The sequence below is a fragment of the Cladosporium halotolerans genome (genome assembly GCF_011745625.1).
Source record: "Cladosporium halotolerans strain TM138-S3 chromosome Unknown Sca6, whole genome shotgun sequence".
NCBI classification, from domain to species: Eukaryota; Fungi; Ascomycota; class Dothideomycetes; order Cladosporiales; family Cladosporiaceae; genus Cladosporium; species Cladosporium halotolerans.
Window position 1 is genome coordinate 625,341 of NW_027191457.1, and position 17,175 is coordinate 642,515.

The 17,175-nt window shown below is 57.0% G+C and overlaps 7 protein-coding genes across 7 annotated transcripts; 1 reads left to right on the forward strand and 6 right to left on the reverse strand.

The window, feature by feature from the left end:
• Positions 1-340: 340 nt before the first annotated feature.
• Positions 341-4,016, reverse strand: WHR41_02555 (uncharacterized protein). Its single transcript, XM_069371161.1, has 4 exons — positions 3,460-4,016; positions 2,769-3,263; positions 2,577-2,716; positions 341-2,523 (listed from the first exon to the last, which is right to left on the reverse strand). The coding sequence occupies exons 2-4, from the start codon at positions 3,244-3,246 to the stop codon at positions 1,720-1,722; spliced, it is 1,422 nt and encodes a 473-aa protein (XP_069231888.1). The 5' UTR covers positions 3,247-3,263; positions 3,460-4,016; the 3' UTR covers positions 341-1,719.
• A 3,089-nt stretch (positions 4,017-7,105) lies between these two features.
• On the reverse strand, positions 7,106-9,240 carry WHR41_02556 (uncharacterized protein; the record flags this gene model as incomplete). Its single annotated transcript, XM_069371162.1, has 3 exons — positions 7,106-7,516; positions 7,568-8,320; positions 8,369-9,240. 3 exons carry the CDS (start codon positions 9,238-9,240, stop codon positions 7,204-7,206), a joined length of 1,938 nt encoding a protein of 645 aa, XP_069231885.1. The 3' UTR covers positions 7,106-7,203.
• Positions 9,241-9,622: 382 nt separating this feature from the next.
• On the reverse strand, positions 9,623-10,813 carry WHR41_02557 (uncharacterized protein). Its single transcript, XM_069371163.1, has 3 exons — positions 10,554-10,813; positions 10,084-10,491; positions 9,623-10,013 (listed from the first exon to the last, which is right to left on the reverse strand). The coding sequence occupies exons 1-3, from the start codon at positions 10,680-10,682 to the stop codon at positions 9,732-9,734; spliced, it is 819 nt and encodes a 272-aa protein (XP_069231886.1). The 5' UTR covers positions 10,683-10,813; the 3' UTR covers positions 9,623-9,731.
• A 71-nt stretch (positions 10,814-10,884) lies between these two features.
• WHR41_02558 (uncharacterized protein) lies at positions 10,885-11,772 on the forward strand. Its single transcript, XM_069371164.1, has 4 exons — positions 10,885-11,210; positions 11,264-11,328; positions 11,384-11,452; positions 11,504-11,772. The coding sequence occupies exons 1-4, from the start codon at positions 11,162-11,164 to the stop codon at positions 11,693-11,695; spliced, it is 375 nt and encodes a 124-aa protein (XP_069231879.1). The 5' UTR covers positions 10,885-11,161; the 3' UTR covers positions 11,696-11,772.
• Positions 11,773-11,813: 41 nt separating this feature from the next.
• WHR41_02559 (uncharacterized protein) lies at positions 11,814-13,235 on the reverse strand (the record flags this gene model as incomplete). Its single annotated transcript, XM_069371165.1, has 4 exons — positions 13,095-13,235; positions 12,919-13,032; positions 12,723-12,861; positions 11,814-12,659 (listed from the first exon to the last, which is right to left on the reverse strand). The coding sequence occupies exons 1-4, from the start codon at positions 13,124-13,126 to the stop codon at positions 11,814-11,816; spliced, it is 1,131 nt and encodes a 376-aa protein (XP_069231880.1). The 5' UTR covers positions 13,127-13,235.
• A 270-nt stretch (positions 13,236-13,505) lies between these two features.
• WHR41_02560 (uncharacterized protein) lies at positions 13,506-15,715 on the reverse strand (the record flags this gene model as incomplete). Its single annotated transcript, XM_069371166.1, has 2 exons — positions 13,506-15,286; positions 15,564-15,715. The coding sequence occupies 2 exons, from the start codon at positions 15,713-15,715 to the stop codon at positions 13,705-13,707; spliced, it is 1,734 nt and encodes a 577-aa protein (XP_069232044.1). The 3' UTR covers positions 13,506-13,704.
• Positions 15,716-16,681: 966 nt separating this feature from the next.
• On the reverse strand, positions 16,682-17,132 carry RPL43A (60S ribosomal protein eL43; the record flags this gene model as incomplete). Its single annotated transcript, XM_069371167.1, has 3 exons — positions 16,682-16,745; positions 16,826-16,990; positions 17,083-17,132. 3 exons carry the CDS (start codon positions 17,130-17,132, stop codon positions 16,682-16,684), a joined length of 279 nt encoding a protein of 92 aa, XP_069232043.1.
• Positions 17,133-17,175: the final 43 nt, after the last annotated feature.

Genomic DNA, 17,175 nt, shown 5'->3' on the forward strand with positions numbered 1-17,175 from the left:
CATCGACAGGCGCTCTGACCAAAACACGTTTGACCCCCTCTCACATTTCCCCTTGGACCAGACCAGACCCGATCGTCACTCCCATCCACGTCATTCCCCCTCCCAGCCAAGGACCAAGCGACCCATCAACATCCACAACCACCACCCGCTCCCAAGCCGAAACCGTCCTCACGGAACACAGCGGACCGCCGTACCATCTCGACCCCTTTTACCAGCGCTGTGGGTCCACGACTCGTTCAGCGCCTTTACGTAACCGGTCCTTCAGAGGGACATGACATGCTTGCGTGAATGACAGTGACAGGAGACGCGTTCTGCGGACGATGAAATCAGAGGAGAGGAATTGAAGGAAGAAACGATAGTATTCGCAGAACATAAATTCCAGACCCCGAGAAACCAAGCGAGCCCTCCCCATCTATCTAGCTAGCAGCCGTACCTCAGCCACAGCAATGAAAACTCCATCTCCACGAAAAGTAGTAAAGACCCATACTCCCATCACACACACACGCACAAGAAAAAGACAACATCAGATTCAGCAATTCACAACGAACACATTCTCCTCACACCCCCTGGCAAAATCCCGTCCCATCCCATCCCATCCCATCCCCCTTCGTCAGAAGATTACTATGCACACGTGTGATCCATTCTCCCAGTCCGCCAGCCCGACCACGCGGAGCCGAAATCCCCCATTCCTCATTTCCCTTCCTGTCCGTTCCCACATCCGCGCCCGGACAGTCCGTCCGTTCATTGCATCCCGTCCAATCCATACAATTACCTCCCCATCCCCTTCAGGTCGAGTCCGAAGAAAAAAAGAGCCGAGAAGAGGGCAAAAGGAGAGAAGGGAAAGCGATGAGATCAGAAAAGAAGATATAGTACAATCCCGCCCGTACCTAAGCAGCGACCACGCACCAGGCAGCCCAGCGCCCGTTCCCATCACCAGAGTCAAGGCGCGAGAGAGCCAGAGAATCAAGCCACTTGGGATGAGAAAGCCGGAGCCAGGGGCCAATTTCTCCTTTCTTGTTTTTTGAACGAGTGGTAGTGTTGGTGCATTAGTCGGAGTATGTAGTAAGGTAATAGTAGGTAGTAGTAGGTAGTATTAAGAGCCATTTCCCGAGCCGCGAGCCCGACAGGAAGTCCCGAGTCCTTTTTCTTCTTTGTTTTTCGACGCGCAAAAAAAGGCCCCAAGGCCGCCGCCCAATCCGTGAAGAGTTTCCCGTCCGTCCGTCCGTCCCCGTCCGGCCAGTAGTGGTGGTAGTATTGATGACAAAGGAGAAGAGTTGGAGTTTTTTGATTGACCGGCGAGCTTGTCTGCCCGCTTTTGATTAGAGGGGACGCGACAGCCGCCGGTCGGAAAGCGAAAGCAGAACACAAAAGTACAAGAGGCGTGAAAAGGAAGAAGAGAGAAAACAGGACGACGCGAGAGAATGAGAAAGAGAGAAAAGAGCCAAGCCGATGCAAGTTCGAACGCCTAGAACGCTCGGCCAGCCAGTCCAGTCCAGTCTGGAGTGGTGACCTTCGGGGGTATATCCGGTGATTTCTTCTGCCTGTAGAACTCCACCGCCGTTGTGAAGGAAGGAAAAAGATAGCATTGTGTATCCGCAAGCGAGCTGCTTTGTTTGGCCGCGCTTGGAGCTTTTCCGACAAAGCTCAGGTTTCGTCTTCTGCTTCGGCTACAGCTGCACTGTCACCGGTGTCACAGGGGTTTTCAGCGTCTTCCTCCTCCTAGGATTGGTGCTGAGCCCACATCTCCTGTCCGCGCATCTGGTTCTGGTAGTCCAGAGGTCCAGTGCTGTGGGGACGCTGTTGCTGTTGATAGTACATCTGAGCCGCCGGGTTGACGGCGTAGCTGCCGTTAGCGTCACCGTACTGGTACTCGGCCGGCTGACCGTTCGCAGTCAGACCAGCATGCGGCGATTGCCAGCCCATGGCTTGACCCATGTGAGGGCTGTTGGTCGCGCTACCGGCGTGCTGCTGTCCGTGGGGAGTTGCTGCGGGCTCAAGGATCTGAGGCGGGTTGTAGCCCGAAGACGGGTTCGATGTGAGGGGAGGACGTTGAGGCGCGCCGTTAACGGACATCTGGTACTGTGCAGGAGAGCCTGAGCGGGATGTGGGAGCAGCCATCTCTCCACGAAGGTGGGCAGGAACTGCAGCCATGCCGTTGTTCATAGCTTGCATGTAGTAGTCCGAAGTCTGCCTCTGCAGCTGCGGTACACCCGCCATGGCGGAGCCAGGAGAGACGGAAGAAGGACGGCTGGGGTGTTGAGGCATAGGGGATTTTCCGTCCGCAGAGTAGCCCTCCTCTTCATCCGATCTGGATCCGCGGGTGGCCATAGAAACCCGAGACGCAAGAGCGGCGGCGGTGGCAGCCTCGGATTCCTCGATAGTACCGGTGTGGTGGTTTTGATGTCTTGTGAGCGTGGTGCGGCGAGTGAAAGTCTTCTGGCAGTCGGCGTAAGGGCACTTGTAAGGTCTTTTGCCGGAGTGAATTCTGCGGTGACGGGCGAGCGAGCTGCTATCGCTGAAAGGCTATGTGCATGTTAGTGATTGCAAGGAATTCTTATCATGAGATCGTAGCTTACCTTGCCGCATCGTTCGCACATGTGAGGCTTCTCACCGGTGTGTACACGAGAGTGCACAGTCAGGGCGGAACGCTGAATGAACTGCTTACCACAGCCAGGGTGGTCGCACACGTGGGGGCGGATGCCACTGTGAATACGCTCTGCGTGCGCGTTAGTGAAAATTCTGCGAACGGAAACGCGAGAATGGCTTACCGTGACGCGCCAGATCGCTGCGACGAGCAAAGCCCTTGGAGCAAGTCGAGCAAGCGAAAGCCTTGGGAAGCGGGTTGCTCGTCCGAGATCCACCGTCAATAGACACCGCATCGGCCTGCACAGGAGGCTGCACCGCGCCCATCTGGGCTTGAGGGTACGCCTGGTCTGAGGGGCCATTAGGGTGGTAGCTGTGCTGGATGAGCGGCATGTTGCCGCCGGGGATTTGGGTGGGCGAAGGGTAGCGCATGCCGTTGGACAGCTGGCTGGCGATCTGCTGGTAGGCGATGGAGTTCTGGGGCGTTTGAGAGGAGTAGCGGGAGGATTGTTCAGAGGTGTGAGGGGAGACGCCGCGCTCGGAGCCGTTCTCGGTCTTTATCCTCGAGGCGCCATTAGGGACGTAAAGGTTCTGCTGAGCGTAGTGCGGCGCGCCGGACATGTCGTGGGTCATGCTGAGCGGCATGGGGACTTCGTATTGCATGTTGGGGTGGCCTGCGGCTATAGCGTGCCTGTTAGTATTGAGCAAGGTGTTGAGGTCCATCTCTTCGAGCGGCGAGTCCCTCCTCTTGTCAGACTGCGAGAGCAGGAGGCGGCCGACAGACGGCAGCGACATGTAACCGCGGACGGGTGCGTTCGCCTGTCTCTGCACGTGTGGAACAGCAAGCAAATGCGCGGCACACGGAGGATTACTGACTGGGCAGAGGATTCCGCGACGGCGAGTGGGAGCGCTGGCGGGACGGCCAGACGACGCGACGCGGATGCTGCTGGGCCTCGACGAGGCGGGCAGGCGGGTGTGTTTGTGAGGCGTGGGTGTAGGGCGGGCGTACAGCACGCGTGGGCCCGGTCGCGGGTAGTGGGAGGTGGTCTGTTCCGGCGGGAGGTCGTGCGTCGGCGTGCGAAGGGTCACAGCGCAGACGGAAGGGCGACGGCGCTGCGGCGAGGGCGGAGTCAGCGGTGATGGCGGGAAGGAGCGTGGTGATGGCTGCGGTGATGGGAGGCGTGCGGCGTGCGAGGTGCGGTGCGGTGAGGCGGCGGAGAAAAAATGAACGAGGGACGACGCACACCGACGGGGCGGCGCGGCAAGGTGGTGGTGGACGGGGAAGCGAGTAGTGGGAGTGGGAGGAGTGTGCGTGCGCGGTGGGAGAGGGAGTCGGGAGAGGGCGTGTGCGCAGGCGGCGTTTGGCGCGAAGTCGGACTCGACTTTGATGCAGAGGAAAAGGAGGTGGAGCGGGCGGGCGGGCGCCGGGCAGGCAGGCGCAACGCACAACGCACAACGCACAACGCGCGTTGCAGCGCAGCGTGGGGGCGCGGCGCGGCGGCCTCAGTCACGTACCTGGTGGGCGCTCACGGCGGCGCGGAGGGTGCGGGCGGTGTGCGAGGCCTCTGCTGAGGGCGGCGTGGGCTACGCGTTGGTGCTGCAGGAAACAAAAAAGTCGGTTGGCGTTGGATGCGCGTTGCAGGGTGCCCCGTGCTGGCCTTTTGGGAGACGGGCAGCGTCTGTCTGCCAAGCAATCGGCGGGTGGCTCTCCCTATCGGAAAGCTCCGGCCCGGCACTAGTCCGCTTGTGCGCTAGCGATGAAACGACTCGCGCGAGGGTCTCTGTCCAAGAATAGGATGGAGAGCCTGTAATGCAACAAGCCGCGACTGCGATTCGGCGCCAGCGAGCGGCGGCGACAGACGCCAGATACCCGGTGGCTGCGTTGCGAGTGACGGAGAGGTTCGTCTCCGTGCGCGGCGTGTCGGTGGGCAGGCGTTCTCGCTGCTCTAAGCAATCTAGTCCTGTCCTTTCAGCGCGGTGATGGCGGAAGGCAGGATCGATGGCGTCGATGCTGCGGTCGATCGTGGTAGTGATTAGATGGTCGGATAAGCGCGGGTATCGAGGTCGGGTCGCTCAGATCGAAAAGGAGACGGAAACTGTCTCGTCGAGGGTGAATGCTGGTTGTGAAAAACAATCAATCTCAGCAAGCCTTTCACGCTTGACTAACAGTATCCAGTCGTCGCCGGTCCTACTTCGCGGATGCAGTTCCGTCCAGCGGTCTCCTGCTGTCGATTTTCGCGCAAAGTGGATGCGCGGTGATCAGAAAAGTCTCGGGGGTGAAGCCCAAAACCAAACTCTCGGCGAGCAAAGGAAAATCCGCGCGCAGTAGTGTCGGTCGCGTTTCTTCCCCGGTGGCTAGTAGCAAAAAATAAAAAGTGCGTCGTGCTTGTAGTAGTAGTTGGTAGCTGGTAGTTGCTGTGAAAGGAACGTGCTTGGTTCAAAGGAGCGTGGTATGGTCGATTAAGGATAGTAGTGAGATGCCGACCAGATCGGAGAGAGCAAGGAGCGCACAAAAAGCACTGCACACACAGAAAAGGGAATCCAGGGAAACAGAGGGCGCAGATCGCACCGGCCGAGCGTGCTCGCTGCCACCTATCTATACCTATACTCGGCCGCCACATAACGTCAACGGCGAAATTGCCCACTGCGCCAGCCTCTTTTCATAGGTACCCTCCTCCCTCCTCCCACGCTCCTCCCCCAAAGGTGCGGCGGCCAGGCAAAGGCTCGCTTCGCGCACACGCCTGCTCGCTCACGAAGGCGAGGCACGGGAGGGCTGGCGGCGGAGTAGCGACAAGGGTTCGAACATCTGCCCGGGTCGCTTAGGTGGTTAGGGCAGCGCTTCTTTCACCGCCACGGAGCCGGACGTGTGTCCTTGCCGCAGAATGCCTGCAGCCTTGCGGCGGGCGATTGCTGGCGCTGCGCTGACGTCTGGCGGCGCGAGGCCTGCGAGGCCTGCGAGTCAGGGCTGCAATTTCGCCGCCCCTAGCCTCTGGCACCCATGTTTCACCAGGGGAAGCTGGCGGCGGCGTCAAACGGCTGGCTTGTGTAGGAAGACAAGACGCTGACGCGTGGCACACTGGCAGCCGTGGAGATGCGCCGATAGGCCGACGGGTTCGAAATGCTGCCATCTGGCTGCGTGTCTACCTCATTCTTGCTGTCGTACAGGAGCGCGCGGTGGCAGTACATGACAGCTCCCCGAGCTCCAGGCGATCACAGCAGATCATCGTAAACGCGAAACCATGCATTGCCGGGCGGCCAATCGGCGGATTGATCAGACAGGCAAGCCCCCCATCCCACGCTGCAGCCGCCAGGGCACAGGCGCAAGCCCAGGAATCCTGCCGTGTGCCTGAGGCGGGCGTCTTGACCACATCTTAATCCTCCCGCCCTCGAGAGCAAGTCCCGCCAGCGCTTCGTGCGCGTCTGTCAGACTGATCTGTCGGGACAGCATCGTCGTCGTCGTCGTCTTCGCTTACCGCACCAGCCTCTCTGCTCCCACCCGCCGTTCCCTCACTATGACGTCCCCGCCCGGCATCTGCCACACGTGCGCCGGGAGTCATCAGCACTCAGAGACGCTGGTGCGGCACGAGCTTCACCTGGGCTCCCTCCCTCCCTCGCACCGTCCGCGGGCCCCATAGGCGCAGAGCCGCAACATACGCCAAGCCCCTCCTCGCGCGCCCCCTTCCTCATCTCTCCTGTCCGCCGTGGCTGCGAAGCGTGTCGCGTGTGCCTCTCCGTCGTTGCAACAGCCGTTGGATGAAGAAACGAGCTCGCCGCGGCCGGCGCTCACTGGCGTCCGGTACCTGTAATCAAGTAGTCAGCACACCCTCCGTCCGCCGTCATGACAGAGCGGCCCTGTGCACTCGGCGCCCGAGCCCCTCCGATCACTCGAGCGCTGTCCAGCCCGCGCGCTGCGGCCTCCTGTCAGCCAGGCTGTCACGGCAGCACGGCGTTCTGGAAGGCTTCCAGAAGACGGGAGACAGGACACGGCACACACGTCCTGGGCCGGTCTGTGTCGCCACCGCGCGATCCGGAGATCGAGAGGCCAGAGCGGCGCGGGATCGCGAAGCAGACTTGTTCCTCGTAGGACCTGAAACACAAGGCTACGGAGGGACGTCGCTTTGGAGTACGGCTATACGAGCGGGCGCGGGCGAGATCTCGACGCCGGCGTGAAGTGTATCTCGATAACGGCTTTCTCGGAGCGCGATGCTTCATTTCCATGCTTTTGGCCGAGTAGTTTCCGTGATGGGTGCCCGAGATGATGACCAAGCTAGGGTAGGTAGTGGCTGACGAAGTGCATGGGTGGATACGCAGCAGATCTTGCCGCCACTTGATGTTTGATGCGTTTTCAGCGCTTCTGTCTGGAACGATGTGTGTGGGAGTGTAACGATTCAGCCCAAGTGGCCTACGAAGACAGTGGTGACGAGTGTTTGCATTCAAGCAGGCTAATTAGCGACAGTTGACCGTCGGTGCCACACTTTTGCTATCAAACATTGAACAGCTTGCCAGGCTTTCCAACCTGATCAGGAGAAGGTGAGAACATTGATCTGTCCTTTCCTGGTCGAGACTCCACCTCTTCCTTCGCCGCCGCGGTGGTTGCGGCGTTGACTGGTAGGTATCACATCACTCGTACAGGATTTGATCAACACGCTCACGCCTCTGCGGTGTCGCGGGCGTCAGTACCTCAATCTCATCTTCCTCTTCCTCTTGATTTCCCTCATTAGCGACAGTGTCAGACAGCAGCAACTGGGCGCGCTGCTGGCGCTTCTCGTACATGACAGCATGAAGCTTGATAGCATCCAGCTCATTGGTTACCAACGTGATCGGATCGTTGAGGCCTCTTTTTGCAGCCCGACTCTTCATCTGCTCGAACGCTGCAGGGCCTTTCAAATGCACGTTCAGGTCTCCGCATGACCATTGCAAGCCATTCAGGAGACTGAAAGACATCAGTAGAGATCATGACAATTTCGTCGGAGGGATCACTTACGCATGCTTAAGCTTGGCATGATCATCCAGCCCGACGGGTCCTTCGCTCTTTTGAATGAAAACGTGAGCAAAAAACTCCGCTTTCTCCTGCGATCTCTCTTCCGGCTTGAGAGCCCAGCCCTGCACGATCTCGAACACAGCCCGAGAGAGCATGTCAACACTAGATGTGTGGTTCAATCCGAGGAAATAGACGGTCTCGCCAATCGCTTTAGCCACGCAGCTCGAGATCCGAATGTCAGCCTGCTTGAGGGTTTTGATAATGTCCGCTCCGGAGCTCTTGGCCGTGGCTAGCTGCTCGAGACGTAGCAGCTTCTTCAGAGTCTTGCTACTCTGGGCCAGCGAAGTGATGTCGGCAAGACCGAAGGTGCCGACCATGGCGGACGCGGGGACCTGATACCAGATCAAGTGTTCGTGGGAACCCCTATACTGGAAGCCACCTTTGGTGAAAGGTCGCTTTTTCTTCAATTCTTCATAGAATGGTGGAACGTGGTATATCGATTGCGGATCCAGTTTGGACGTGTCGATGACGCTAATTCGTGCCGAAGGCTCTGCTTTCTTGAGTGCCATGCGCAATACCCAGATGAGGAGGTTCGACGTCGAGATTAAGGGGCTCGGTACGCCCGTTCGATCCATGCCAGCGTTATTCAAGTGCTGCGCGATGTCATTCCATTCGATGACATCGCACTTAGGCGGAACTCTTGGTCCGACCAAGGCGCTGGCGAATCTGCCGCTGACGAATCCAATTTTGGAGTTGCTAGGAGCCTATTAGCATTAGCCACGAAGGAAGCTGATCACTACTTACCGGCCGTGACTGCGGTCGTCCCAATACCTGAAAAGCAAGGCTGGCGGGTTCGGGTGCGCCGCCTCCTCGGACACATTTACAAGGGGCAACTGAGTCTCCGCGTACTCATCTGGCTTGAGCCAGATTGACTTACTGCCCTCCATGCGAACTAACAGCATGGTCGCACCGGGGCGGCCGCCGGAACGGTATTTTGTTGCCTTGGATCCTCTCTGCGGATCAGGTGCGTATGCGGTCTTGTGCTTCTTGATGCTGACTGGCGACGGAGGAATGACGACCACGGGGGAAGTGAGCCTGCGCTTCTTGGATCTGCTTGGAGTATATTCCTCATCATCATCGTCATGAAAGATCGATTGCCTTTTAGACACAACCTGGAAAAGGTCCTCATGGGCTTCCTCAATAGCTGGCGTGGTCGGCTTCGCAACTCCTCGCTTACGGGTGCTTGGCCCAGGTGTAGCATATCCACTAGATGGGAGCTGGCGGGGCCCGGTAGGCGTCACAGGCGCCGGACCCAGAGTGGCTCGACTGATGTCGCCCTGGTTCCGGATCTTGGTGATTTGCGCCTGAAGTCTCCTACGCAGATTAAGGTCTTCGTCCGACGAGCCATGACAGACTCTCTCCCAGGTTTTCTTCCAGGTCGACTTCTGTGTCTGCTTGCTTTCCGCATACTGGGCACTCAATTTACCCAGGTCGAGGCCGTGAGGGAAACCGCAAGCGGCCAATTCGTGCTCGAAGATCCTATTGAACAGACGAACACGTTCTGCGCATGGCAACGGATGCTCTGTCCACAGAATGTGAAGGACGACTCTTTGCTTATAGGTCCAGTTGTTTCTAGGCCCTGTAGGACGGCGAGGTGTGAGGGGATTCGGAGCCATTGAATTCACCAGAGAGTAAAGTGTGATCGTGTCCTGCGTGATTAGTGGAAGAAGTGAGAAGGTCCCGTGATATCGAACAAAGTGAGGTCAGAGAAATGAGGTTGAAGTCAAGAAAAGCGCAATTCAGCGCAGTCAATAAAGCAAGAAAGGAGCGCGGGTGAGGTGAGGTTAGACTGAGATGCAAAGCATGTCGAAGAGAGGCGAGCGGGGCCAAAAGTCAAATGGAAGGCGCGACCCACGCGCCCATGGCGACCTAGAGGCTCGTGCTCGTCGTTTGTACATGATTTTGCCATGTTGTAGTCGAAATGTCATTTGTCGTGATGTTCCCCACGCGCTCTCGAGGTGGTCACATGCGATGGGCATCAACTTGAAGTCAGCATCGTGGGGCTTGGCCAGGATTAATGAGAAGAACCCTATCATCGCAGTGAGATATCAATACAAGGAAGAAACCCTTTCGCGGTTCTAACCCACGATACGTGGCCAGCGATATCCTACAATTTTGCTTTTTTCCAAGCAGCGACCCTCTCATCTCTCGCAAGGTCCTCGCGCTTCTGCTTCTCGGCAATAGCAAGGTCGCGAGCGTCTTCTTCGTCGCCCCTCTCGAGATATTCCACTGTTTCGCGATACATTTCTCGCTTGAGTACACCATACACCGCCTGGCCGGACATTCCTGGCTGAGCCTTGCCCACCAAATCCAGCTCGCCGATGAATTTGAGAGTCTCTTCTAGGTCGCCGAGAGAGTCGACCAGGCCTTCTTCGAGTGCATTAAGAGCCTAACAAAAAGTATTAGAAAGGCTGCTAGGGGATTTGGAGTGCCATGAACACGGGATCTCTTCAACTTACCTTGAACCTCACCACCTCGAGGATAATCCGCCTGAACGTAGTGGCCTTGACCTTCTCACGAAATACACCACACATCGGCGGCCTCAGTCCAACGCCCAGAGCCAGCTCGTTCAGACACAGGAATCCGCGATGGGGGTTCATGATGCGGTAGTCGTGCATCATTGCCAGCATGAATCCGCCCGCGAACGCGTGGCCGTTGACCAACGCCACGGTGGGCATGGGGTAGGTCAGAATCCTGTGCCAGAGGCCATAGAGCGTTTTCGAGAAGAATCCTGGAGTGGATGTCGCATGCTCGAGGTCAAGGCCGTTAGAGTAGAACTTTGAAACTGCGGACGTTGTGACGACGACGCCGGCAGGATAGTTTGTTTGGATAATGTCGAAGGCGAGGTGGATCGCTTTGCAGAATGTCTATACTATAGCGTCAGATTTTGACTGAACTCCGGGCCATATAGCACGGGAAGAGGACTGACGGTTGTAAGACGATTGTCTGGTGGACTCGAGAATGTGAGGAGGTACACCTTCTTTGCTGGCTCGGTAACAACAATCTTCCCGGCCTGTCCGATGGAAAGCTCAAAGAGAACGGATCCTTGCTTGGCCATCTTGACTAGTAATACTGGCTATCGAAAGATGCGTGATGGAGATGAGGTCGCAACAGGCAGACCTGATGAGATGATGTTGCGCTCCAGGGCTCACGCTGCGAACCTCGGCTCGTTCGTCGTGTCATCACATGCCCGAGCCACTCGCGCTCTTCGCCGAGTATCAGTCCCGAACAGTGCGTAGAGGTCAATCCATCATTTAGCGAGCTTCAAACAGCGACGCGAACTGATTGACCCTCTCGCGTTTTCACTACTGTATACCAAGTGACAACATTGCATTGTCGCAAACTGAACGCACGTGGCAGCCGGTGGCGCTCGCCTCAGAATTCCGACCACGCTACAGTGAAAGGACGAGTAGACACAACACCAAGTCAAGCCCGAGCCAATGACGACCTGATTCATATCTACTAAAGGCTCGACACGCAAGAGCCGAGGCATTCTCTCGGTCACACGATGAGCATTCCTTAAAGAGTATCTGAAAGATGGACGCAAAAGCCGCCGCCCCGCTACGCAACACGCCCGGCCTGATCAGTAAGCCAGCAGTTTGTCAATGGAATAGCGTTTCAGACCTGACAGTTAAGCAGGAAAGATCGAGAACTCGAGAGATGACCTCGTAAAGCGATTCGATGCGCTCGTGACGCTCGCCTCGGTACGGCTCGACATTCTACTGAAGCGGTCAAACACTTACGCTAATCTTTGAACAGGTCGACAAGACTGATCGTAACACGACTGCCAACTTGCAATTTCAAATGCAAGTAGAGACTTCACATTTGGTCAGCCTTGATCATTTCGCTGTATACTCTGCTTACTAACAGTTACCACAGATCAAGGCCGCCGAGGATTTGCAAATGCTCATCCGCCACCTGCAGGAGATGTGGCTATTCGGACCTTTGAACACTGTCGGCGAGAGTCAGGTACAGCAACAGACCGATGAGAACGCAAAGATTGTTGGGGACCTGCTACGACAACTTTCGAGCAAGCAGACCACCGAGGCTAATGGGGTTGCCTCTTCTTGATCAAGTCGCCTAGCTGTTGCTCGCATACATCCTAACAGATCATGAATTCATCTACACATTGCAAATCTCTCTAACAACGGCTTCCTAATTTTCCTTCCATAGTGAGGATGTTCCTCTATCAAAGCTTCGCCGCCAACCCCTTTGCACCTACGCCTTCCCCAACCAACTCCACAACCAGCCTCGCGCTCCCAACCGAGTTCTGATACCCAGCCCCAGCATGCCCATAAGCATGCACAATCTCCCAATCTCCCACCTTCTCCCTCTCCACCCTCGGCCCACCCCTCCTCGCTGGCCTCAGCCCACACTGCACACTAACAACCTCAAACCCCCATTCCGGCCCCGTCAGCAGCTCCGGGACCTGCAACGCATTAAGCCTCAAAATCTGCTCCGTCACACGCGCATCCGGCGTCTCATCCCAGACGCCCTCCTCCTTCGTGCCACCGAGAATCGTCGTGCCCGAGCCCGGCCGCGGAATGCAGTACGCCCTGTACCCGTCGCCGACGCGCGTGATAGTCGACCGCGCTTCGCCCTTGACGAGCACGGTCTGCCCGCGGATCGGGTACATGGCGTCGTCGCCGCAGAGCTTCTTCGCCCCGAGGCCCGTGGCGTTGACGAAGCACGCGGGCTTCGGGCGGCCGGTCTCGAGTCGTACGAAGTCCGCCGTGCCGCTGAGAGTCGCGCTCAGCACGCCGTGGGTGGGCAGGTGGGCTTTGAGGACGCGTACGCCGAGGCTGGTGGCGCGCTCTTGGAGGTAGAGGAGGAATCGGGGGACGTTGATGCACATTGCTTTGTAGTAGGCGCCGTGCTGGATTTCGGGGAGGTCTGCGGACGCCAGGGAGGCTTTCTCGTTGATGGCTGAGATGGGTTTGTGGGAGGCTGAGAGCGTGCGGAAGGCCTCGACGTGGGGCGCGTACCAGATTTCGTAGTTGGGATTCTTGTCCCATAACTCGTAGGAGTCAATTTGCTGTAGGCATGTCAGTCCACTGTCTCTGTTGCCTCTTGTGTATATGAGTGCGTGAAGACCCACCTTCAAACCAGACGGCGGCAAGGTCGGGTCCTCCTCCTCCCGCCGGATGATACCCAGCCAGTGCTCATACGTCTGGACATCCCAATCACATATCACTGGCTCATTTGCTCTTGCGTGTGGCAGCCAATGTGCACCCGCCCTGCGAGCGTGTCCGTCAGCCAGGCTCCTCTAAGGCAGCCATAAGACGGAGACTCACCATGGCGATGTGTACTCGATACTGCTATCGCCGGGCACATGAGCTGCTACTACAGTCACTTTATATCCGGCCTCGGCGAGAAATAAAGCACTCGTCAATCCAGTCACGCCGGCCCTGTGCGGTGGTGGTGAGCGATAACGCTTGGCTGGTGCTTGTGGTTACTAGGGTTGGCGTACCCTAAGACGACGACGTGCTTTTCCGTCGACATTGTACTTGAGATTGTGAATTTGGTGGGCCCTTGTGTGGGTTGTGCACTCAATATATATATGAACTGATTATACTGATAGATTGGTCAAATAGAAGAGGATGGCATAGTACGAGAGTCGGCGCTTTGTTGAACTCCACGTTCAGCTGCACATGCGTGGGATACTACCATATATATCAGTGACCTCGGGAATCGCTTCTCGCCGGGATCGGACAGTATTGGACCATAGGGCGCAAGAGACACGAGCTCGGCCTATCATTATCAGGGCGGAACAGTCATCATACGGGACAAGTGTAGACTAACGCGATATATTGCCCTTCTCGAGCCTAATCCCACGCAATCGATCGTCGGAACAAATCGCACTGAAACCAGAACAGCAGCGTTTCATGCGCATACTTCTCAAATTTTCGACTAGCAGGGCTACCAAATAAGTACATAAACGTATCGTGAGTTTGTATCTTGGGGTATCTACATCATAGAGCCTGGATGAGCTCGTCCCGAAAGCGCCTGTGCTGTGAACCAAGGCCGGAGCCGTCTATAGTATCCCCATACGGCCCAGAAACGCCAAACCAGAATTACACCTAGCTGGAGGACGAAGTGTCGGCAGCCACCCGAGCGACGGCCATTCGAACTTCTTCCGCAGCAATGCCCTGCCACCTTTCGCGAGCGCTTTGATCCGCCAAAGCCGATGCGTCGCCTACGAGATCGTACATTTTGCGCGAGACATCTCTGTTGATGTCTGTATACTGATCTTTGTCTATCGTCTTCTCCAAGTAGCGCGGGCGTAAGGCAATCTTTACCATGCGTTGAATCTCCTCTTTCGCGGAATACGACATGGCTCGGCTCGGCGAGAGGGCGTCACCGCCACTATGGTAGTTCTCGTCGTAGCCGCTATCGTGGTGGTCACGTCGTCGACCTCGTTCGCGCCTGCCTGTAGGCGTCTCTAAATCTTGGGAAGCCACCGCTGGCGAGAAAGGTGAGAATAAGGGTACTGGCGGAGAAGTCGGATGGGCGATGGGGGACATTGGCGGTGTGGCTGATGGTGCATGAGGTGAACCATAGCCCGAAGAACCAGGCGATCGCGCAGGAGACGAATTTCGCGGCGAGTACTGCCCATTGCCAGCAGCGCTGGAAGGGCCAGGCGAGCCCGCAGACGATGGGTTATTCTCTACTTCGCGCAACAGAGAAGACAAGAAAGTCGTGCCTTCAGTACCACGTTGGGCTGCAGCATGTGATGACTCGGCCGGCGGAGATCCCGCGGCGGCAGCAGGCCGTCGCAACCGTGGCCTTTTCAGCTTCCTCTGCTCTGGCTCTGGCTCTCGCGGTGAGGCTGGAGAATCGGTGGCTTTCCTCTTGCGCGTGTTTGGCTCATTGTTCACTTCTCTTGCCTTGTCGAAAGCATTCCAAGCGCGCAGTTCTTCTTGTGATTCAGGCGCAGGTTGTGGCTGGGGCTCACGGTTCTGTGTAGCGATGTCGCGAAGACGGTTCGCAACACCCTGGCGGTCTGCCACCTCGAAGCGTCGCTGCCACTGCCGGAATTCCCTACGCTGTTGAGGTGTTCTGGTGTCTCTTGTAGGCTCATCGTCATCGAAGGGAAAGTCAAGATCAAGATCCAAGCGGCGCGAAACCTCTTGCCAGACTCGCGCCCAAGAAGTATCGTTTCGTCTTCCGCGTCCAACGCGTCGGCCACCAGACGGAGCAGTGCGCTGTTGTCTAGGGCGTCTGCGCAGAGCGGAGCGAAGGCCAGGAAGAGCGGTGTCGGTCTCAATGTCCACTAGGCATGTTTCACAGTACCAGACGTCCGGGGCATCATCAAAGCCAGCGCAGAAGACATGCACCGCCTTGTCGCAGCCGTCGCAGTACATTTGATTGTGCGCATCGTCGCTCGTGCCGCAAACGACACATGGCTCCCAAGTGTCGACAGCGAACAGTTCGTCCTCAAGGATCATAGATGGGTCGATCTCAGCCTCTTGCACCTTGTCTTGTACTGCATAGCTGTCGATCACCGAAGACCCTATCGCCTTCCGAAGCTCTACAGAGTTGAATTTGGCTCGACAGATAGGGCAGCTGTTGGCACGCTCAACCCAAGGCTTGAGGCAGGCATTGTGCAAGTCGTGTCCGCAGGGGAGTAGATGGGCTACGATTTCGTCATCGTCATCGATACTGTAAGCGCAGTCATGTTAGCACAGATCATGGTATTACACACACTGGAGGCGTCCAGCAGCTCCGCGGCATGCGCAGGGCAATGAGAAAACCTCACCTTCCAAGCTTATCCGGCGAATGTCTTCAAGCCGTCCAAGGGTGGAAGAAGCGGGAGAGCTGGCGGGGTTGCGACGCAGGCCACTGCAAGCCTCCAGTGCATAGGTAGATACGAGGGCTCATGCATCACGCATTTGCGCACGCGCACGCTCGATCGGTTCGTGGTGGTTGGAAATGGTACCTTTTGGTGCTCAGTCTTGTGTTGCGCAACTGGCTCTTAGCGCGGTGCTGGACGGCGTCGTCACCAGGATGCGCTTCGGGAAGGTCCGCAGGAGAATCGGTGGCGATGGAGTCTCGCAGATCGCCCAGACAAACAATACATTGTTCTGCCATGCCGAGGCGACCGAGGGAGCGCGTATAGACACTCGAATCGCGGTGATTGCATGTAAGTAGGCGGTGTTGCGGTCAAGATGTGGAAGGAGGAAGAGAGGCGCGCATCTGGACAAGCCGGCTTTATACCTAGGGCCCTGCAGCCGATCCGCAGCCACTCACGTGAAAGCTTAGCGGAGGTCAGAGGGCGGCAACCGGAACAACCAGTACACCCTCGTGAATGAGGTCTGAAATGTAAACGGCATGGCATTACGAGGCACTACTTCTTCACGGTTGACACGACTCATAGCATATGCTGTCGTTGAAGGTGGCGCCTGCCGTGGCAGCTGATCACGCGCCACCGCCCTGGCAGACCATAGTGGATAGCGTGTGCGACTAGGCATGGTCACGATGCGCATGAGATCCAGGCACTGTTTTTTCTATCTCTCATGTGGCCTATTGTGAGATGCGCCCTTGCAGATGACACTTCGTGTCTGATTCAGGCTGTCGTCCAGGCTGCAGTCCAAAGACGCAATAGTCACCATGTTTCCACCCATATTGTCTCGAGCACCCCATGCGTATACCAAGTGCATCCGGACATGATGCATCCTGATCTGGTTGTGCTTGAAAATATGAATGGAGATCATAAGTCGTTGTCGCCTTGCTACATTTGGACGATATACGGGTCGAAGGTCTGATCTATTCTCAGTCGCAGCGTAATAAAAGCAGGCGTAGCAAGCGCCTGGACGGGACGTTGTCGTCCTTGAAAATATGCGCCTCACTGGAGCCGATGTGCATTCGGAATAACCAGGTCCATCGGCCGCCTTGACAGACTTGGTTCTTGTGATGTTTGCCTCACAGTGGGCGGGTGGAAGTCATTGGAAGATTTTGAAGGAATTTCTTCGTTATCCGCAACACTATTTCCCAGCGCTGCGAACTTAAAAGCGCTCATTGAACTCCATCGTGATCCTCCCTGATGCCATAACCCATTTATACCTCGGCGATCTCGCGCAGACGACGGATGGTAGACCTGGTGGCAGCGGCGGCCGGGGTGCTGTACAATTGTTAGCGATATGCTGGCTGGTCGATAAGGCGCGCCGTATGCGTGTTGCAGGGCGTGGATCGGCGACATACGAGAGGGTGTAGGCGCCACCGGCGACAGTCTTCTTGCACGACTTGCAGTCCCAGATACCGGTGGAGTGACGCTTGACGGTGACCTTGCCGCAGAAGGTGCAGGTGTAACGGGCGTGCTGAGAGATTTCGATCTTCTTCACCTGCTTGCGGAGGGAGGCACCATAGCTGAAGAGTGAGCGTTAGTCTCCATTTCGGATTCTTTCGCGGTGAGCTCGACAGAGGGGTCTGTCGAGCGCTTTCGAGGGCTCTGTTCGTACCGGGTACCGTATTTACCGGTAATTCCGACCTTCTTGGTGCGCTTCGTCATGGTTGCAAGGCTGACCTGTTTTTCCTGACGGGTTGTCGCTGGT

Excerpts from the sequence above, each read along its gene's own strand:
- WHR41_02557 (XM_069371163.1), bottom strand. The coding sequence starts at position 10,682 with ATGGCCAAGCAAGGATCCGTTCTCTTTGAGCTTTCCATCGGACAGGCC. Across the intron at positions 10,492-10,553 it reads CAGACAATCGTCTTACAACC|ACATTCTGCAAAGCGATCCA; the intron begins GTCAGTCCTCTT and ends GCTATAGTATAG. Across the intron at positions 10,014-10,083 it reads TCGAGGTGGTGAGGTTCAAG|GCTCTTAATGCACTCGAAGA; the intron begins GTAAGTTGAAGA and ends ACTTTTTGTTAG.
- WHR41_02555 (XM_069371161.1), bottom strand. The coding sequence starts at position 3,246 with ATGCAATACGAAGTCCCCATGCCGCTCAGCATGACCCACGACATGTCC. Across the intron at positions 2,717-2,768 it reads CAGCGATCTGGCGCGTCACG|AGCGTATTCACAGTGGCATC; the intron begins GTAAGCCATTCT and ends ACGCGCACGCAG. Across the intron at positions 2,524-2,576 it reads TGTGCGAACGATGCGGCAAG|CCTTTCAGCGATAGCAGCTC; the intron begins GTAAGCTACGAT and ends ACATGCACATAG.
- WHR41_02558 (XM_069371164.1), top strand. The coding sequence starts at position 11,162 with ATGGACGCAAAAGCCGCCGCCCCGCTACGCAACACGCCCGGCCTGATC. Across the intron at positions 11,211-11,263 it reads CAACACGCCCGGCCTGATCA|GAAAGATCGAGAACTCGAGA; the intron begins GTAAGCCAGCAG and ends ACAGTTAAGCAG. Across the intron at positions 11,329-11,383 it reads CGCTCGTGACGCTCGCCTCG|GTCGACAAGACTGATCGTAA; the intron begins GTACGGCTCGAC and ends ATCTTTGAACAG.